General features: G+C 39.8%; 1 protein-coding gene across 1 annotated transcript in view; it reads left to right on the top strand.

The window, feature by feature from the left end:
• The window catches only part of EPB41L4A (erythrocyte membrane protein band 4.1 like 4A), a 255,122-nt gene that overhangs the window by 198,859 nt on the left and 35,135 nt on the right, over positions 1 to 21,128 (top strand). Inside the window, exons 13-15 of the mRNA XM_025388701.1 lie at positions 8,212 to 8,302; positions 12,710 to 12,793; positions 14,021 to 14,134. Of these exons, the coding sequence (XP_025244486.1) occupies positions 8,212 to 8,302; positions 12,710 to 12,793; positions 14,021 to 14,134 (289 nt within the window). The remainder of the gene's footprint in view (positions 1 to 8,211; positions 8,303 to 12,709; positions 12,794 to 14,020; positions 14,135 to 21,128) is intronic.

The raw sequence follows: 21,128 nt of genomic DNA, 5'->3' as shown, positions 1-21,128 counted from the left end.
AGCTTGAGAGATGGCTGGAGAATGTTTGGTGTGTGTCAGTAGGCTGTGTGGCCCTGATAGAGGCTTGGAGGAGAGGGTACCAGGAGTACCACTAAGAAGGATGTGAGTGATCACTCAACTCTCTTCCCTCAAACTGGTATCACAGGAAGAAAAACTTGATATCCAAGTGAGTTGCGACACCTCTTGATTCCAGCTGACCATTCATAGATAGGTGGTGTTTCTGGGTCCAAGAGGGCTTGAAGGACCAATGTGCACCCTCTGCTGTTGCCACATTTGGCAGTCTTTCCACGCTGGTGTAGATTACAAGTCTTCAGATAGAACTCTCTCATCCTACTCCTTTGAGGGTGTAAGGGAATAAGCAGATGCCTTCCCAGCCTGACAAATCCCTTTCTTGTATTTGAACCTGGCATTCTGACCCACACTGTCTATGACTAACTCCACACCCTGTGTGTGCCTCTCTAGCTCTGGGGGAAGAGTAGAGGAATAAGTGCCTTTATGTGCACTCAGCCCCAAATTATCATTTTGGTAATGACAAAAGGAGAGGGATCCAGGAGAGTACTGGGTCAGGGAAGAGGAAATTGGAAGCAGAACAACTCGGGAGGGGATCTTTCATGCGTAGACATGTTTTCCTAGCATCTTTCTCCTCCACACCCATTCTTTATAATCTACCCTCCAGCTTTGCAGTTTAGAATGCCTTGTTTGATCTTTCTGTAGCAAAATTGGTGTCTACAAAGTCTATGTATTTCTAGTAAAGAGGCAACTGCTTAAATATCACTCTTGGAACTTTAGAAGACAGAAACATTTTTTGTGTTTTAAGAAATGGTGTCTCTGTCACCAGGCTGGAGTGCAGTGGTGTGATCATGGCTTATTGTAACCTCAAACTCTCGAGCTAAATAATCCTCCTGCCTCAGTCTCCTGAATAACTGGAATGACAGGCACAGGCCGCCATGGTTGGCTAATTAAAAAAATTTTTTTTGTAGAGATAGGTCTCGCTATGTTGCCCAGGCTGATCTCAAACTCCTGGCCTCAAGCGATCCTCCTGCATTGTCTTCCCAAAGTGCTGGAATTACAGGAATGAGCCACTGTATTCAGCCCAGGAATTCTTAAGAAGGAATATGACTGCCTTTTGGGGATGAACCAGGTATTTAAACTTTAAACAATTAGCCATTGGATGCAGAAACATCTTTATTTTCCAAATTATGTGTTTTAAAAAGTATTTTTGCTTTATAGAGTTTAATGAGCATCTGTTTTGCCAAATACAAAATTTTCCAGCTGGATGCGGTGGCTCACGCCTGTAATCCTAGCATTTTGGGAGGCTGAGGCGGGTGGATCACCTGAGGTCAGGAGTTCAAGATCAGCCTGGGCAACATGGTGAAACCCCATCTCTACTAAAATACAAAAATTAGCTGGGCATGATGGTGGGTGCCTGTAATCCCAGCTACTTGGGAGGCTGAGATGGGAGAATTGCTTGAACCCGGGAGACAGTGGTTGCAGTGAGTGGGTGGCTGAGCAAGACTCCGCCTCAAAAAAAAATTCCATGATGATAGGAAAATTATATAAGGTTTTCTTGAATATTTAGCTATTTGACCATTATTTGTGGTATAGAAAAAGAATGTTTTATTTTGCTAATTTGCCATAATGCCATTTTTTTCCATAGTACCCAGTCTAAAGTTGGTGAAATTAAGGCAAAGTCACTTTGAGCTGTCAGTATGAGAAATAGAGCTAAAATATATTTTCAATTATTGGCCAATTCTTAATTCATAAATATCATATCTTCTGATAAGTTGAACTGGGTTAGGTCTTATAAATCAGATTGTCTTAACTGAAACCTAATAACTTATTGTGTTGAGACTAGCTATAATCTACTTACTATTTTTCTTAAGCATTTTATACAGTTTTTTTTTTTATGTTTAGGGAAGAAAATAAAATGTGATTGTTAAGTAGGATAAAATTTAACCTGAAAGTTTACAAATTTATATTTGAGAATTTTTAAAAGAAATTATATATCACAACCTTGTTTTACTTGTTAGCCGTGTATTCTTTCCCCCATGTATCAGAATGAGGTATTCTCACTTTCCAAAATACGCTTTTTTTTTCATTTTAATTTCACACATTCAGCCTTCACTTTAAACATTAAAAAGAACGGCAACATTTAAGTAACATCAAAGATTTGATTTATGTGACAGGTGTCAAATTGAGTTATGAATTTTGTGAGACTCATAATCCTATTTAAATGCAAAGTATTTTTGTAATTGAAAATACGTGTATATTCATCACCAAATCTTGACATCACAGGGATGACTTTTAAGAATTGCCCCCAAATCAAGTAGCTAAATAGATCCTGGGAAAGTTCATTCTGTTTCTGACAGTCACTCTTCCTGAACTGAAGGCAAGGATCACTAAAGATGGAGGTACTCAAGTGTGAACAGAATCTAACCACTCAAAGGACTGGTAGTGGTCTGATGCAGACAGGATGGAAGTATTTGGATATAGTGTATTAAAAATGAACAAATGAAACCCTGGAGCTTTGCACACTGGCATTTCAGTACTGTATATACTACAGGGAATTGTGTGTGTGCATATTAAGCCATGGTGTCTAACAGCCCAGAAACAAATATCACAGGGCGTGAGCTAGATTTAGCTCATTAATAAATGATAGCAGTCCCCTGACTGACATGCTCTTCAAAATACGAGCAGCCTTTTGAAATCGAGCTTTGTCTTTTTAATGTGAACAATATGTAAAATGAATTGGACACTCTTGATTAATTCTAAGTGGCCTCACTAGAGTTAATATTATTTTTACTTGAAGTAAAATGGAGATTTACTTCGAAGCCTCAATAGCCATATGTCAGTAACTGATCTTGATTACAGATCACCTGTGGCTGTGAATTGAAGCAGCATGGAAGACTGCCTTTTAAAACTCTAAGAAGCAGCCCAGTCCTGCAAGGTATATTGCTGCATGTCCTTTTGACATGCATCTCAGGTACCACCACATCTATTAATAGTTTTTGTTTTACTTTTGGTACTTATTAAATAAAAGATCATTATCCTGAATTTTCCTCTCTAGTGGCAAAAATGGTAGAAACAAATACATCCTTTCTAATAATAGACATTCATTGAGTACCTACCATGGGTGGTGCACTGTTCTGGCAGCCATGTGGGTGCACAATGATGTATCCCTCATTTTATTACGATTTTGAGGCCTTATTAAAAAAAATTGTTTTACATGTCATAAATATTTTATGAAATGAAACACATAATCTGTGTTTCCAGATATTTTAGGCAGAAAGCAACTGTTTAACTTTATCCAAAAAGTAAAGAATTGCTCCAAATGGGTTGATTTGTGAAGTGCAGGAAAATTGCCCTCTGTGTTTTTTTTCTTTTGTTTTTGTCTTTTAAGATGGCGTCTCACTCTGTCGCCCAGGTTGGAGTGCCGTGGCACAATCTCAGCTCACTGCAAGCTCCGCCTCCCGGGTTCACGCCATTCTCCTGCCTCAGCCTCTTGAGTAGCTGGGACTACAGGCGCCCGCCACCTCGCCCGGCTAATTGTTTTTTGTATTTTTAGTAGAGACGGGGTTTCACTGTGTTAGCCAGGATGGTCTCCATCTCCTGACCTCGTGATCCACCCGCCTCGTGATCCACCCGCCTCGGCCTCCCAAAGTGCTGGGATTACAGGTGTGAGCCACCACGCCTGGTCGCCCTCTGTGTTTTAATTCTTGAAGTGGGTGGTGGTTTACTGTATAATTATTTGTTAAACTGTTTATATATGTATGTTTTACCCTTTTCTTATGTCTGATATTTAAATGAAAAAGGAGTGGTGGGGGAAAAGATTTATCTAACCTCAAAATATTTTCTGGAACAGTGCCTGAAATTCTCTTATTATTGGTTATTTTAGTTAATATTTGGCCTTTCCTTTTATTCCTCTTCAAAATGGAACTATTCTGTGGCAGGTAATCCATGAAGACGTAAGCCCATTAGTGGGATGGGTTTGTCAGGTCACTTTTCTCTGTAGCCCGATGTAGTCTGAGCTGATGTAGGAGGGATTTGGGAAGGTGGTATGATGAGGGGAGGAAAAGGAAAATTTAGTGGTGCATGTTAACAAAATGGAAAGTCAGTAAACATAAATAATGCATAACCTAAATTTCTCACCTCTGCAGATTTCAATTACCAACATATAACCTAGCTTTACTGAATTGATTAGCTATCTCAAATGGTGGTATGGTAAAATCTTACTAATTTGAACAGTGGTTAAAATATATTATTCTGAAAGTATATTTACTACTTTTAAGTTACATATTTAATGACATAAAACTAAAACATATTGCCCAATGAAAGCATGTGACTATTACATGAATAGATACTTCAGAAGTGCTCCTAGTAAGTTAATGCTTCTAAGTGGTTTTTCCCCATGTAGTCTTCCTAATCAGGCTTTTAAAACCTAGCTTGTCTAGTTCACATTTGTTATAGAGTAGGGGAATACAGATGAAGAGATATTTAGTTCATATAAAAAGACTGTACATGTTGGCTGGGCGCGGTGGCTCATGCCTGTAATCCCAGCACTTTGGGAGGCTGAGGTGATGCGGACAGATAACCTGAGACCAGGAGTTCGAGACCAGCCTGACCAACATGGTGAAACCCCATCTCTACTAAAAATATAAAAATTAGCTGGGCGTGGTGGCTCATGCCTATAATCCCAGCTACTCCTGAGGCTGAGGCAAAGGAATCATTTGAACCCAGGAGGCAGAGGTTGCAGTGAGCCAAGATCATGCCACTGCACTCTAGCCTGGGCAACAGAGCAAGATTCTATCCTAAAAAAAGTAAAAATAAAATATACTGTACATGTTAACAGTGAACAGTAGTTTACCATTTTGAATATAAAGGAACCATGAATTAAGTCGTTTTACTGACTATACCTTATCTCATCTACAGTGAGTATATGAGAGTTATAGCACTATCATATTAGTAAATTACTGACAGTAGAACAATTTATTTTGAAAAAGTCTGGCTATGCTGGTTGTGAGTGTTTGTGACAAAGAGCACTCACATGATGTTTTTTTCCTGAAATTATTTTGGAAAACCATCCAAATAATGCTTCATCTTAAAAATTATGATTCAGACATTGTAAAAATCCAAATATTGCTTTCTTTAAGCAAATATATAAACATAGTTTGCGATTTTTCTTTTAAAAAATATTCTGTTTTTCTCTCTGTGTTTATTAATTTTTGGATGGAGGGGAAACAGGTGAAGGTGATTAGGCAACCGCACTTTTCCTAAGGTAATTGGTTATTAGACTAAGAAAAAGGTAGTCAGTCTAAAGAGAATAAGGGTCAGAGCAAACCTAGGTCTATTCTTAAGCTAGTTACTCAGGGCCTTGGTTAACAGGATGTTCACCTTTACTCAGCATTTTTCAATTGGTGTTATTGACACTGGGTATTGGTCTGTCTGCTGTGCCCCCCTCCCCCTGCCTAGGAAAACAGCCCTAGGACATGAAGGTCCTTTTCATTTATATTAAATATTAGTAATATCTACTAAGAATACCACCACATTTAAATAAAGCTTATTAAGAACAATTAAAAATACTAATGTCCGGGGCTGGGCACGGTGGCTTACATCTGTAATCCCAGCACTTTGAGGGGCCAAGGTGGGTGGATCACTTGAGGTCAGGAGTTCCAGACCAGCCTGGCCAAGATGGTGAAACCCCATCTCTACTAAAAATACAAAAAAATTAGTGGGCTCAGTGGCATGTGCCTGTAATCCCACTCACTTGGGAGGCTGAGGCAGGAGAATTGCTTGAACCCAGGAGGCAGAGGTTGCAGTGAGCTGAGATCATGTCACTGCACTCCAGCATGGGTGACAAAGCAAGACTCTGTCTCGGGGGAAAAAAAAAAAAAAGAAGAAAGAAACTAATGGTAGGGCACACCTACTGTGTAGGACCTAAATGAATTCATCCCTTCTGCCACTGCCCCAGACATGTACTACATGGAGTTCTACCTGTGAGAAGCAGCTTCATCCCAAATCTTTGCCTGCAATTTTGAGAATCTGCCCTTGTGATTTTGTTAATGGTCACATGGTTATGGCAAAAGTGACTAAGATGGTGACTGGCCACTGCCGATGTTTGATGGTGCGTGGAGTAGTTCCAGGGAATTAATTGGTTGTGTTCCATTTTTCACACCAGACAGAATTTACCCTAACATTGTTCTTTTCTTATCCCTGGCTTCTGGATGTTGCTCAGTTATTGGTAGTGGCTCCAGCGTGAGCTTACCTTTTGTGCCACAAGTGTCTTCAGGATCACCTTTTCATTTCAAGATTCCAAAATAGGAACACAATTCAGATATGGAATCCATGTCAAATGCCTTAGAGTAACAGTTTTTGGAACTCTTATCTGAAACCACCCTTTGTTTTCTCTGTCTAAAGTGTATTTATTAATGTTTATCTTTCCTGATGGGTAGCCAGACATACTTCCCAACTGCTCTGGAGGAAACTTGCCAACTTTAGGGGTGCTCAGGTGCTTCTCTTGTCTTTTCCTCTTGCCTCGCTCTCAGGTGTTCTTCTCATTGAACATCGCTTTCACTTGCCGTTTTTTGTTTTGTTTTGTGTTTGAGACGGAGTCTCACTCTGCAGCCAGGGCTGGAGTGTAGTGGCACAATCTCAGCTCACTACAACCTCCGCCTCCCAGGTCCCAGTTCAAGCAGTTCTCCTGCCTCAGCCTCCTGAGTAGCTGGGATAACAGGCACCTGCCACCATGTCCAGCTAATGTTTATATTTTTTAGTAGAGATGGGGTTTTGCTATGTTGGCCAGGGTGGTCTTGAACTCTTGACCTCGTGATCCACCCACCTCAGCCTCCCAAAGTTCTGGGATTACAGGCATGAGGCACTGCACCCGGCCCACTTGCCCTTTTAAGAGTCCATCTCTTCCAGTTGACTCCTAATCTAGACTGACTCTTGAGCTGCTGTGGGTGGGCCACAGGTGAAAGTAGTGTGTGGTTTAGAGCTAAGTCTCTGCAGCCAGACTGCCCAGCTTCATAGCTTGCCACACCACTCAGGAGCTGTGGGACCTTGGGAAAGGCCCATTTTTGTTATCTTTTAAAATGAGATAACATGGTATCTGCTTCATAGGATTATTTTGAGGATTACATGAGTAAATAGATGTGAAGCGCTTATAACAGCACCTGACATACAGTAAGTACTGAATAAATATTAGTGTTTATTAATATTACAAACTCATCTTCATGACATTCTCGGTAGTTAGTGACCCTTATGCATTGGATTGAAGGATTGTAACTCTTACATACCCCTGCAGGAGTAGCTCTGAGGAAGACACGCCTGCATGGCACGTAGACCTAATTGAACAGGGCCTGTGGGCATCTGTGCGTGCTGATTTCCCCTGCTCATTTAAACTGCCTCCTCCTTGAGTGAGGTGCGTGCAACTGGAGAAGAGTTGTTCCCAGAGCCCACACACCTCACTCCTGCAGGCTTATCCACCTCTGCCCTGAGAGTGGAAGTCAGACCCCCTAGAAGGGCCCAGACCCTTCAGTTATGTTTATTTTGATCATGACTTCCAACATTGTGTCTGCTGTGGGCTCCCTCTGCTGGTTCCTCTAGCATGTATGCAAATCTGCGGAATAACAACTCTTAAAAACTCAGTTTCAGGTTTTTAGGAATGTTTACATGAAGAACACATTTGAAAATGTCTTTTTTTATATGTGAGTGATACAGATCACATGTATATTACTCGTTTTTTGACGCCTGCATTATGAGTTAGGATATTTTCAGGTTTGAAGTTTTTTGTTTGGTTTGATTTCAAATGGGGACTGTCATGATATGCTGAGAAACTTGTTCACAATGTAGTCATCAAAACCTGATCATTATGTTTTATATTCTAATATATGGCACTAAATATCTCAGAATATCATTTTAATAGTCTAAAGTAAATGTTATTTTAACATCTAAAGATGTGGAGACTTAGTTTTGAAGTCTGAAAAAAATAGCCTAGACCCCCAGAACATTGTTATGTTGAAGGTTTAGTACACGTTAGAAAATAGTACCTCCAATTTATTGAGTGATTCGTTATTTATTTGGGGTTATAATTTATCAGTAAAATGTGCCACAGTGTCCCTAAAATTGCATTTTAAAATAAGTCTTCTGTTTCTTTGCATTTCCTTATCACTGTTTCCTTTCTCCCTTCCATCTTTCCTTCTCCTCCTCTGTTAGGATCAAACAGCATCAGTAGGATAACTACAAACATGGAAAATGGAGAAAATGAAGGAACAACTAAAATTATTGCACCTTCACCAGTAAAAAGGTCAGTGAAGTTAACTGAAGAAATGTACAATTATATGCAGTCATAAAAATGATTGTTTTTCTGTAGACAAGGTTAAAAATCTTTTAACTTTGATGATTAATGAATACTTTCAATCCATGGGTTCCAGTAAATATTCTCTGGGCCAAATAATACATTAAAATACCAATAAAATATAAAACATCAGGACCTGAATCTCTTATTTGAAGAAAATGCTCTTTTTGTCACAGCAAGGTGAACTCACAGATTGTCTGTGGTTTGCATTCTCCGCAGAAAATTGAAAATTTCTTGTGATTTTTAAAATGGCATGATATAATGGACTAACTCAGAGGGACTTGTAAAATAAAGTAGATGATATTCATGTTTAATGTACTGTGTTCATTATAGTGGTGCACTGAACTGTGGCCCTGGAAAGAGGGTTTATGGCATTTAGAGGCATCAGAGCCTCAGAAGTCAGTGATTGCATATGTATGAAGACTTGTCATGGTCCTCTGCATCTGTTTTCCCAGGGGCATTCCCCAGTGGAAAAGCCTTTTCTTAATATATTACATGGATTGTTTCCCTGAGAGCTCAGCCTTGTTTTCTGTTAAGATACTGTTGCAGAGTCATTTTTTCTTATCTCCAGTTATGTTCACGGAACAGCATTATAAACAACAATGAGCAGCTTTCATGAGCTCACTTTCTCTATAGGGGTTGCCCCCCATACATCATGGGGAAATCCCAGCAGTCAGAGATATGTGACCTGCAAAGACTTCTTAGGTCATCTACTTGATCTTTTTTTTTGGTAAATAATTGTGTCTTCATTCAGCTGTATTGTGGCTACTTCGAGGAATATAGTTCATAATTTCTCAGCAAGATAACTTTAAGATCTGAAGATTCTCAGAGTTGTAATATTTTACCTAGGGATTTGCCTATGTTTTGTTTCGTTCTAAGACATTTACCAGTTCTCCTTTTAGGATGACAAGTTCTTTATCATTGCATAACTTTAGTTTACCTTATTTCCCTTCGTCACCCTCACAGCTGTGGATAAATAGAGTCACCTTCATCTGTATGTACAGGGTGTGCTTGTGGTATGTTCAGCATAAGAACAGGAATCTTCCATGAGATTCTGATCCCAAGCGTTTTTAGAATGTCCTGAAGGAGTACAGTCCTCCTTTTAAAAACTTACTTTTTCAACTTCTATTTTAGGTCCAGGGGTACATGTGCCGGTAGGTTTGTCACATGGGTAAATTGTGTATCACTGAGGTTTGGTGTGTGCATGATCCCATCACTCAGGTAGTGAGTACAGTACCTGATAGGTAGTTTTCAACCCTTGCCCCCCTCCTCTGCTGGTGGTCCCCAGTGTCTGTTGTTCCCATCTTTATGTCCATGTGTACTCAGTGTTCAGTTCTCACTTATAAGTGAGAACCTGCAGTATCTGGTTTTCTGTTTCTGTGTTAATTCACTTAGGATAATAGCCTGCAGTTGCATCCATGTTGTTGCAAAAGACGTGGTTTCATTCTTTTTTATGGCTGTGTAGTATTCCATGGTATATATGTACCACATTTGCTTTATCCAGTCCACTGTTCATGGTCATCTAGGCTGATTCCACATCCTTGGTATTGTGAATAGTGCTGCAAGAACATATGAATGTATGTGTCTTTTTTTTTTTTTTTTTTTTTTTTTTTGAGATGGAGTCTCACTTTGTCTCCAGGCTGCAGTGGAGTGGCACCATCTTGGCTCACTGCAACCTCTGCCTCCCAGGTTCAAGCAATTCTCCTACCTCAGTCTCCTGAGTAGCTGGGACTACAGGCATGTGCCACCACTCCCAGTTAATTTTTGTATTTTTGGTAGAGACAGGGTTTTACCATGTTGGCCAGGATGGTCTCCATTTCTTGATCTTGTGATCCACCTGCCTTGGCATCCCAAAGTGCCGGGATTACAGGTGTGAGCCATCGCACCCGGCCATATGTCTTTTTTTGTAGAATGATTTGTTTCCCTCTGAGTATATATCCAGTAATGGGATTGTTGGGTCAAATGGTGGTTCTGTTTTAAGTTCTTTGAGAAATCTCAAAACTGCTTTCCACAGTGGCTGAGCTAATTTACATTCCCACCAACAGTGTATAAGTGTTCCCTTTTTTCCACAATCTTGCCAACATCTTTATTTTTTGTCTTTTTGATAATAGCTATTCTAACTGGTGGGAGATGGTGTCTCATTGTGATTTTAATTTGCTTTTGTTGAATGATTAATGAAGGTGAGCATTTTTTCATGTATTTGTTGGCTGCATGTATGTCTTCTTTGGAAAAATGCCTGTTCATGTCCTTTGCCCCTTTTTTAATGTGTTGTTTGTTTCATCTTGTTGAATTGTTGAAGTTCCTTATAGATTCTGGATATTACACCTTTGTCGGATACACAGTTTGTGAATATTTTCTCCTGTTCTGTAGATTGTTTACTCTGTTGATAGTTTCTTTTGTTGTGCAGAAGCCCTTTAAAGTCCCACTTGTCAATTTTTGATTTCGTTGCAATTGGTTTTGGGGACTTAGTTATAAATTTCTTCACCAAGGCTGACGTCCAGAATGATATTTCCTAGGTTTTCTTCTAATATATATTTTCATAGTTTCATAGTTCTTACATTTAAGTTCTTAATCCATCTTGAGTGGATATTTGTATATGGTAAAAGGAAGGGGTCCAGTTTCACCCTTCTGCATATACTAGCCATCCCAGCACCATTTAGGGAGTCCTTTTTCTATTGCTTGTTCTAGTTGATTTTGTTGAAAATCAGATGGCTGTAGGTGTGTGACTTTATTTTTGGGTTCTCTATCCTATTGCATCGATCTTTTTGTCGGTTTTTGTACCATACCATGATGTTTTTGTTACTGTAGACTTGTAGTATAGTTTGAAGTCAGGTAGTGTGATGCTTCCAGCTTTGTTCTTTTTGCTTAGAATTGCTTTGGCTGTTTGGGCTTTTTTGGAGGGAGGGTTCCATTTTAGAATAATTCTTTCCTATGAAAAAATGATGTTGGTAGTTTAATAGGAATAGCATTGCATCTGTATATTGCTTTGGGCTGTGTGGCCATGTTAACAATATTTTTCAATCCCCTTTGCAACCACATTCCCGTGATGATACTGGTACTTGAAGCACCACCAAAGTTTTTCTCTCAAGCTTCAGATGAGAAATACCTTAGGGAGTTAATGCAATTAACTTGTCACCCAGGATTTTATTATTTAACTTTTGTATACTCTCTCAGTTCCTCTTTTATCTCCCTATTTCTTTTCCAGTCTCCCTTCTCCTTTCCCTTTGCTTTTTCTATTTATTGATCACATACACTTTCTACTATTGTATTAAATATCTACCATATTTGTTACTTTTCTTCATTTCAAAAGGTAAGCTTTTACTTTGGGAATTGAATCTGTAGAGGTTTTTAGCCTTTATAAAAATAATAACTTAGCTACTATCTACTAATATTATGGGTTATATGCCTCTGTCAGATACATAATTTTATAGGCTTACATTAATTCCTTCATGGATAGTATACTAGAGTGCAAGTCTGTTTTCTTTCTTTTTTTTTTTTGTAACTACCTTGTCATCTTTCTCTTCTTTGTTGGCAGTTATAAAGTACTCTGCTATGACTGTATCCTAGGACAATTATACAGAGGATTCCTCAAAAAGCCAGGGTTAAAAGTGAATTTGGAGTTAAATAGCTCTACCTTTATCTGAAGCTAAGACTCCTGAGGATGTGAGAGGTCACCCCCCTGCCCCCCCCGTGCCTGGAGGATTCTGATTAGTCCCTTCCTCTGTGTCTCCCCATGGATTTCTAAAACAATTTGTTGAGGGTAGAATAACAACTCAGTTACATTTACATTCTTAGGACTGAAAGATGATACTAGGTCAGGAAATAGCGTTTGAAAGTCATTCTGATCTGGAGGGATGAAGCCAAGATATGGCGGAAGCTGGGAAAAGGTCAGTTTGAGTAGCCTGAACATGCCCAGGGCTGACCGACCTGTGTGGATTCAGACCAGTGCCTGGAGCCAGGGATTCTCTGATCACTGTTTTAAAAAGGGAGCCAGGCTGAAGATCCTGGGAAGCCCAGGTCCTTCCTCCTTGGCTTTCTTCTTTTCTTGGCTCTGTGGTTCCCCTTGCTCCCTCTCCTGCAGGTGGACTCTAGCGTTTCTTAACGATTGATGGACCTGGCATCTGTTGACTAAAGCAGTAAAACTAGAAAGAAAGGGGGAAAGACCCAAAGGTACTTGCTGGAGACAGATTTTTTAGGCAGCGCCTTCATGTTCTTTTTAGAGTCACAGGTAAAAACAAGCAAATAAGTGTGCACATCTTAACATTCGTTAAAAAAAAATTTACTTAACAAGTAAGTATGTGAGTTTACTTTTATTTTCTACTTAATTTATTTTTCATACTTTTTTTTAATTTAAAGCTTTAAGAAAGCAAAGAATGAAAATAGCCCTGATACCCAAAGAAGCAAATCTCATGCACCGTGGGAAGAAAATGGCCCCCAGAGGTAAAGGGAATCATTGTTTTTATAAAGGAGACAGTAGAAAAGGGGTTAGCACTTGCAGCTCATTGAATAAAGGAATCCAGCTGCTGGGTGGTTGATCACAGCTAGCCATGGATAAAGTGTGCAGACTGTAAATGAGCGTGACCCAGGGAGAGAGGGGCTGGGATTTCTGAAGTGGAAATCAACACTATGTTTTATAACATGAAACTTTTTCCTGGAAAGGCAAAAAGGTAACCTAGGAAATACTATGAAATTGCCTGTAAGGTAATATGTTTTTGAAAACTCTAAATGACATATTAATAATTTGTCCATTTCATAGTTTTGGTTAAAAACTTAAGTCAAGGGCAGGCGTGGTGGCTCACACCTGTAATCCCAGCACTTTGGGAGGCCGAGGCGGGTGGATCACGAGGTCAGGAGATCAAGACCATCCTGGCTAACACGGTGAAACCCCGTCTCCACTAAAAATACAAAAAATTATTCGGGCGTGGTGGCGGGCACCTGTAGTCCCAGCTACTCGGGAGGCTGAGGTAGGAGAATGGCGTGAACCCAGGAGGCGGAGCTTGCAGTGAGCGGAGATCGTGCCACTGCACTCCAGCCTGGGCGACAGAGTGAGACTCCGTCTCAAAAAAAAAAAAAAAAAACTTAAGTCAAAAACTATAGCTGATGAATAGTGATGCTGGAAGACCTTTATTCCTAAAAATATGGATATGTCTAGTTTATCTCTGGTCAAACTACCAAACCAGTGACAGACCTGTGTTGTAACTTATGGTTCAAATTCTAACCCTGCCGTGTCCTAGCTACTTTATTTGGGCCACTTAATTAAGTAGTCTATATTTCAATTTTTTTCTGTTTAATAAGTTTAATAATTGTACTTCAGTGCTGAAGGTTGATAAGAAGATTAGCTGAGATAGAATGTAAAGCCTTTAGCTGAGTCAGTGTTTAGAAAGGGGAAAATTCATCATATGTATGAATTGTTACTGTTATTTGTATGTGTTCATTTTTTTACTACTGAAGGCTAATGAGACAAATGGCATTCCTGCAAAATAATGACCTTTATGATTTGATTTGCCAGATCTTACCTCTTTTCTTTCAATAAATCTTGTCAGCAAAGAGAACCACATGCCTCTGGAGGTACCAGCTGTGCAGTTATGAATGACTCTAGGTCTGGGCTGGGCTATGTTCCCCCAGGACCTCTCTGGGCTCTTTTTGACCATTTATGTTTCTCTCCAGTGGACTCTACAATTCTCCCAGCGACCGCACTAAGTCACCAAAGTTCCCTTACACACGTCGCCGAAACCCCTCCTGTGGAAGTGACAATGACTCTGTACAGCCTATGAGGAGGAGGTAAGTGGAACACAATCCCTCTGTTAGCAGTTTTCGACAGAAGCATTTTGTCCCAGGCCTGACTTTATAACAGGTGATCCTTATACCAACATTACTGTTTCTCTTTAAAATAACAGGAAGCTTACTCTTTCTGACATAAAATAAGTTAGGAATCCCGAAGTATTTATCTTAAACAGCCAGAGTTTTAGGGAATAATTTCATAAAATATTGGCAGGAACTTGCTTTCTGTATTCTATTTATGACTGATGTGTCTAAAAATAGTATATATAATATATAAAAACATGTATTATATATAGTATATTACATAGTAGAGACAACATGTCTTTTTTTTTTATTGAAATGGAGTTTCACTCTTGTTGCCTAGGCTGGAGTGCAGTGGCACAATCTTGGCTCACCGCAACTTCCGCCTCCTGGGTTCAAGTGATTCTCCTGCCTCAGCCTCCCGAGTAGCTGGGATTACAGGCATGCGCTGCCACGCCTGACTGATTTTTTTTGTATTTTTAATAGAGATAGGGTTTCTCCATGTTGGTCAGGCTGGTCTCGAACTCCTGACCTCAGGTGATCCACCCGCCTAGGCCTCCCAAAGTGCTGGAATTACAGGTGTGAGCCACCACGCCCGGCCGAAATAGTATATCTTAATATATAAAACATATTAAGTGTTTCTACCCGAGAAGACAAAACTACACTTAAAGATAAGCCTTCTTAGCTGAGAAATGCCTTTTAAAGCACAGAAAAAATGAATCCTGTTACATTTTACCTATAAGGTTAGAGTGTTTGAAGGGATTATATTTGTGTGTGTATGCTTAATAAAAAAAGTTCTTAGCTGGAAGTTTTGGACCTGTCTGCAAAGCAGGCTGGGCAGTGTGACAGGTGCAAGAGAGGAAGATGTAGAAACGACTTATCAGTGAAATTCTTTTTCACTCCTATGTGGCAGGGACTGTGGTTTACTTTGAGTACCTACATAATTGGCATTGTATAAATGACTTTTTCTTTTACCTTTTTTTGTTTTTTGTGGGTTTTGTTTTTATTTTTGAGATGGTGTCTCGCTCTGATGCCCAGACTGGAGTGCAGTGGCTTGATCTCAGCTCACTGCAACCTCTGCCCCCTGGGTTCAAGCGATTCTCCTGCCTCAGCCTCCTGAGTATCTGGGATTACAGACATGCACCATCAGACCCAGCTAATTTTTGTATTTTTAGTAGAGACGGGGTTTCTCCACGTTGGTCAGGCTGGTCTCGAACTCCTGACCTCATGATCCACCTGCTTCAGCCTCCCTAAGTGCTGGGATTATAGGCATGAGTCTCCGCGCCTAGCCTTTTTCCTTTTTTTAAAAAAATAAAAATATGTAAACTAAAGTAGAAATGGGGTCTCACTTGCTATGTTGCCCAGGCTGGTCTTGAATTCCTTGCCTCAAGCAGTCCTCCTACCTCAGTCTCCCAAATTGCTGGGATTACAGGCATGAGTCACTGCACCCAGCCTAAATAACTTTTATGATTACAAGAAGTTCAGTTCATGATGTCAGGTAACCATCAAGACTCTTTTTATGCACACTGCAGGTTTGGAAGCCAAGCCCTTCTTTCCACCTATGCCCTAGTTAATACACACTTGCTGGCCCTTTCCTGCTTGATCCCTTTTGCTTCTGCTGGTTTCCTAGAGTTTTGCCCCCAGCTTTCTGAAACCCAGTTAAACTTCACTGAAATTCTTTGATGGTTAAGAAGAGAAGGGTCTATATTACCTTCATGTAGTAGGACTGACATGAGTGGGCTAGATCAGGACCAACAGTGATTAGATAGGATAAGAGAGCAATAGTAGGCATTTGTTTGCCGTTGGCCATATTCCAAGTACTGAGTAAAGTGCTTGCTATACACTATTTCATGTAATCCTGACAGTAACAACTCTTTGGGAACTGGCATTTGTATTGAGGCATGATGTGATTCTAGCAGAGGGGGATTAAATAGGGAATTGGTGCAAAGGTGTAAGTAGGATTGAAGGCGCAAAAAGCAGAGAGTGATGTACCTCAGAGATCTAGCTGCTGTTACTGCCTGTGGACTGAAGGAATGCAAAGAGAGAACTGGGTGTTACCTAGAGACCAGAAGCCGCTTCCACCTTTGAGCTGGCAATCCTGAGCCTGTGTTTGCTGCTGACATTGCTGCAGGCACCGTGATGGATGCTAGGCAGGGACCGTTCTTGCTGACGTTGCTGGAGGTACCACCACTGTAGCCAAACAAAGAACACCTCCTTCTCAGGAGTGCAAGAGTTGATGCCATGGGTACAACTAGAAGCAAAATCACTTTCCCCTTTCTCTGCCTTCAAATCTTACTGGAGTCTCTTTTAACTAAAACTCAGCTGGCAAAGGTGTCCAGGAATATAAAATTTCCAGGCTTTCCATCTCGGCAGTAGAGGGCAGATTATAGAGGAGTCAATAGAGGCTGAGTACCAATGAAAAATATTCAGCCCAGCATCACCATCTCACTTTTACAGATGAGAAAACTGAGGCTCAGGGAGATGATGGTAGCTTGTCCTCTGTGGCACACATGGGATTGGAATCCCGGTCTGTACATCTGAAAAAGTTGGAGATAGTGATAGCCCTCATTTAAATAAAGCTGTCCTTCAGCCCTTACTCAGCTTTCTCCTTGGGAACACCAAGAGTTGGTTCAACTTGGACAATACTTAAAAGCAAAGCAACGCCACTGGGAAATACTTTAAAATGCATTTGTGTGTATTGTGTGTTGAGGCAACATAGCTGGCAGGGATGATGAGAATTTAGCATATATTATTGGTAGATACAGTTTTATAGTTTCCCACCCTTAATTAATTAGTGCAATTTGTCAGCACTCCCTAAATAAAATAATTACACATGTTGAGCAGATAGTCATTTTAACACATTTGAAAATGAACTTAATTAAATTTTGCTAAAATATGCCTAAATTTGCATATTTTCATACAAAATAATTGCTTGAAATAGTTTGCAGCATATACACTCCCAAATCCAGACTTGACTTCTACAATGAGGTTCATTTTCCGCTGGCTTCCTGTGAAACACAGAGAAGTAATTGTGGAGAGTGGATACAGGATCCTTTCATTGGCAAATTCCGGGGGGAAGGCTATTTAAATTTGCTAGAAAGAGAATCTTTTTGCCTGAGCATCCCTAGAGCCTTTTGCCTGGTGCACTTACAGGTCTCTTTTGGGGATCTGTGTTTTGAGGCAACAAGCCATTGCTGCATGTTGACATAAAAAGACTAAAGTACATTGTTCTCTGTTTCTTTCCAGTATAAATGCCCTGTAAGTGTCCTTATCCTTGTCAGTCTTGTTCTATCTTCACACATAGTTACCTTGCACTGGGCACAAATCCCTACATTGCTGGATTAACATTGACATTTAAAATCGAGACATGTCATCAGCATAGAAGAATCTCAAGGACTTAAATTTAATAATAGGAAATTATATTTTGCTTTGGATGCCAGGATAATACATTTTGCAATAGTTGTCAAAATTTCATATTTTGTCAGTTGTTTATCATGAGATGGATACAGGCTATCAAATTCTGGCTGAGTCCAGAATAGTGATCCTTAACCTTTTTGGGTAATACTACCCTATGAGATTGGTGAAATGTTGGATTCATTCCCTAGGGAAAGACAGGTTCATATTTAAATACATATAAACATTTCCATATAATTTTCAAAGTTCATGGAGACCCTGAAGCCTGCTCGTTTAAACATTCCTCTTCTAGAAAAAGAAAGCCAGCATTTTTTCTGGTAGTACAGTATATTTTCACTCCTTAGCTTTCACTTTTACATTAAAAAATGTTTGAGTGCCTGTTGTATGCCATGCAACGTGCTGCTACCACCAGACAAAGTTCCTGTCCTTTGGGAGCTTAGATGCTATTAAGGGATAAATATATGAGTCATAGGAATATATGTGCCATTATGACTTTAATATGTAATATGAAAGGTAAGCTATGTAGTACTTAGGGGAATTTTAAAAACTTTTTATTGAAACCTAGCATGCATACAGAAAAGTACACACGTGTCATAAGTGTAAATGCGTGATAAATTTTTTATAAATAGACACCCGTGTAATGAGCACTATCAGGGGAAGTTTGCTGAATCACTGAGCCAAAGAGGTTGGGGTAGATTTCTTGAGGTTGGATGCTTGAGCCAGGATCTGAGATACAAACAGGCTAAAAGAAAGGAACGATCATACCAGATAGAGGGGCTAGCATGTGCAAAAGCCTTGGGAATGGAAAGAAGCAGGGAGCCTTTGTGAAAAGGAAAAAGGCCAGTGTTTATCAGACTCTGAGAGTGAATAAAAATGTGTTAGAAATGAGGATAGAGAGAAAGATGGGATCAGACCTTACAGCCCACCTGGCCTTTGTTCAGGATTTTGGTCCTTAGACCAGTGGTTTTTTACAGGAAGTACAATAACATCACCCTTGTGTTTGTAAAGATGACCCTCACTGTCTTGTGGAGAAATGCTGAAAGAGGGTAGTGGCAGAAATGGAGAGACCAGGTGGCAGGCTATGGTACGAGTCCTAGCAATAGAGAATGGGAGCATGGACCAAGGTGGTGATGTGGAGATATAAAGAAGTGGATGGTTTCAGTAGCCAGTAGGAGGTAAAACTGGTAGGAGAATCAGTATGAGGGGTGGAGGAGAGGGAGCTGTCCAGAATGAAACCCAGGCTTGTTCAGTTTTTTTAATTCAATGTGTTGCATAGAAATAGAATCATCAGGACTTTACAGGCTTGAAAGGGACAATTGCCAATTTAGTTTCTGATATCCTGAATTTATGGTGCTTCTGAGAAGTCCAAGTGCACGATTCTCATGGGTTGTTGAATGTAAGTCAGGAGCTAGATTTGCTTTATGGACTGAAATATAATTTTAAGTATGTTACTTGAAGTATAGAGATTAGGTTGTTTAGGTGGATAGTATAGATAGAATGCAAAAAGACAAAGCCAATGACAGAGTTGTAGGAAGCTCCAGCATTTGTCTTAATTGAAGATTAACTGTAATGAAGAAAAAGAAATTGTGGCCATGGAAAAATCAAGAGAGTGAAAATTTGCATACCGAATGTCTCCCTTCGCTCTTCGTTCCCAGAATACTAGAATCCAGGCTTATATTACTTAGGCAGAAAATTAGAGAATCCCTTTGTAAGAAATGAACAGGGTCAAGAGAAAAGACTATGGATACTAGCTTTCAAAGCATCTTCCAATGAAATTGTTGTATCTCCCAGGCATGAGATTAGAGAATCCTACTGCAGGAAATGGACCAGGTACAAGAGAAAAGACTTGCATATACTTACTTTCAAAGAATCATCCATTGAAATGATTGAAGCTGCCCTCATATTACTGTGAGGCCATTAATTAACATGCTCTGCACCAACCAAAGGGCCCCAGTCACCTTAACACTCACTGCTTGGATAGGAATAGAGAGCCATGAACACTTGCATTTGAGCATTGCTTCTGTCTGGAAAGGCAGAGACTAAAACAAACAAATGGGGTGTAGGGTGGGATTGGGGGCATTCTCACTGGAAACAGACAGTATAAGAAAGAAAAATTTCTAAAAAGCTATTTAGGAAGATGAAAAAATAAATCCATGAATTTCTATCAATACAAAGGTAAGAACTAATGAATAAGAGTTTTTAGGCTTTAAATTAGTGTGGCAGAATTTAAAATAATCAGTAAAAGATTTGGAAGGTAACATTAAGAAAATCTTCCCCAAAATGGAACCAAAAAGCCCACAATAAAACAGATGTATGGAAATAAGAATAATAAAATTATCAAACCTAGGTATCAAACATTCAACTAATACAATTTCTAAGAAAAAAGAACAGAGAAAACATAGGAAACTATTAAAGAAACAGCACAAGCAAATATTCCGGAACTGAAGGATGTGACATTATAAAGCAGAACCCACTGAGCAATTGACATAATTGATTGAAAAGTTAGATTTATTCCAAGGTTCATTATAACTAAATTTCAAAACATTATTGATTAACAAAGAATTCTAAAGATTTGGAAGGGGCATGGGAATATGGGAGAGAAAAATCCATGTGCAAATGGTGACAAATCACAATGACATTGGGGCCAGGTACGGTGTCTCATGCCTGTAATCTCAGCACTTTGGGAGGCCAAGGCGGGTGGATCACCTGAGGTCAGAAGTTCAATTCCAGCCTGGCCAACATGGTAAAACCCCGTCCTTACTAAAAATACAAACTAGCCAGGCATGGTGTTGCATGCCTGTAATTCCAGCTACTGTGGAGGCTGAGGCAGGAAAATCATTTGAACCTGAGAGGCGGAGGTTGCAGTGAGCCGAGATCACGCCACTGTACTCCAGCCTGGGCCACAAGAGTGAAACTCCATCTAAAAAAAAAAAAAAAAAAAGAAAAAACAGACATTGGGCTGCTTCACAGTAATATCAGAGGAAGAAGGCAAAGAAGTATTGCCTTGAGAAGTCTGAAAGATTATTTTCAGTTTAGGAGTCTATGCCCAGATAACCGTAATTGTTTGCATAGAATAAAGACATTTTCAGAAATTGTGGGTCCCAAAAAAGTGTATCTGTCATGCAATTTTTTTCTGTTAGCAGCTAAAAGATACACTTTACCAAAACCCAGACAAGTTGCCAAAAGACCTGGAGATGTGGGGTCCATCATACAAAGAAGCAAAAGGAGTTCCTTGGATCATGATAAAGGGAGTTAGTCAAAAGTGGGTGGTCCAGGTCTGAGCAGGAGGGCAGAGGGATCCAGGAGGGATATAAATGGAACTTGGAGATTACCTGCGTATCCATCCATAGCAGGAGTTTTGCAGTTCTCTCAGAGTTTGAAGAATAGTGATAAGCAAAAGAACCCTAAGCAAGTGATATGTACATGGAAAACTTAGGCAAGTATCCTCTCTCGGAAAATTTAAAACCTACAAAAGAATGGAATCATATTCCTGGCACACTATTTAGATCATCTGTGACCAATTTCAGTATAATTGTGTTTATGCTAAACAGTGACCCCA

Source organism: Theropithecus gelada, chromosome 6 (assembly GCF_003255815.1).
Source record: "Theropithecus gelada isolate Dixy chromosome 6, Tgel_1.0, whole genome shotgun sequence".
Classification (NCBI taxonomy): Eukaryota; Metazoa; Chordata; class Mammalia; order Primates; family Cercopithecidae; genus Theropithecus; species Theropithecus gelada.
The sequence above is the reverse complement of the archived record's forward strand: the minus strand, read 5'-3'. Positions and strand labels throughout refer to the sequence as shown.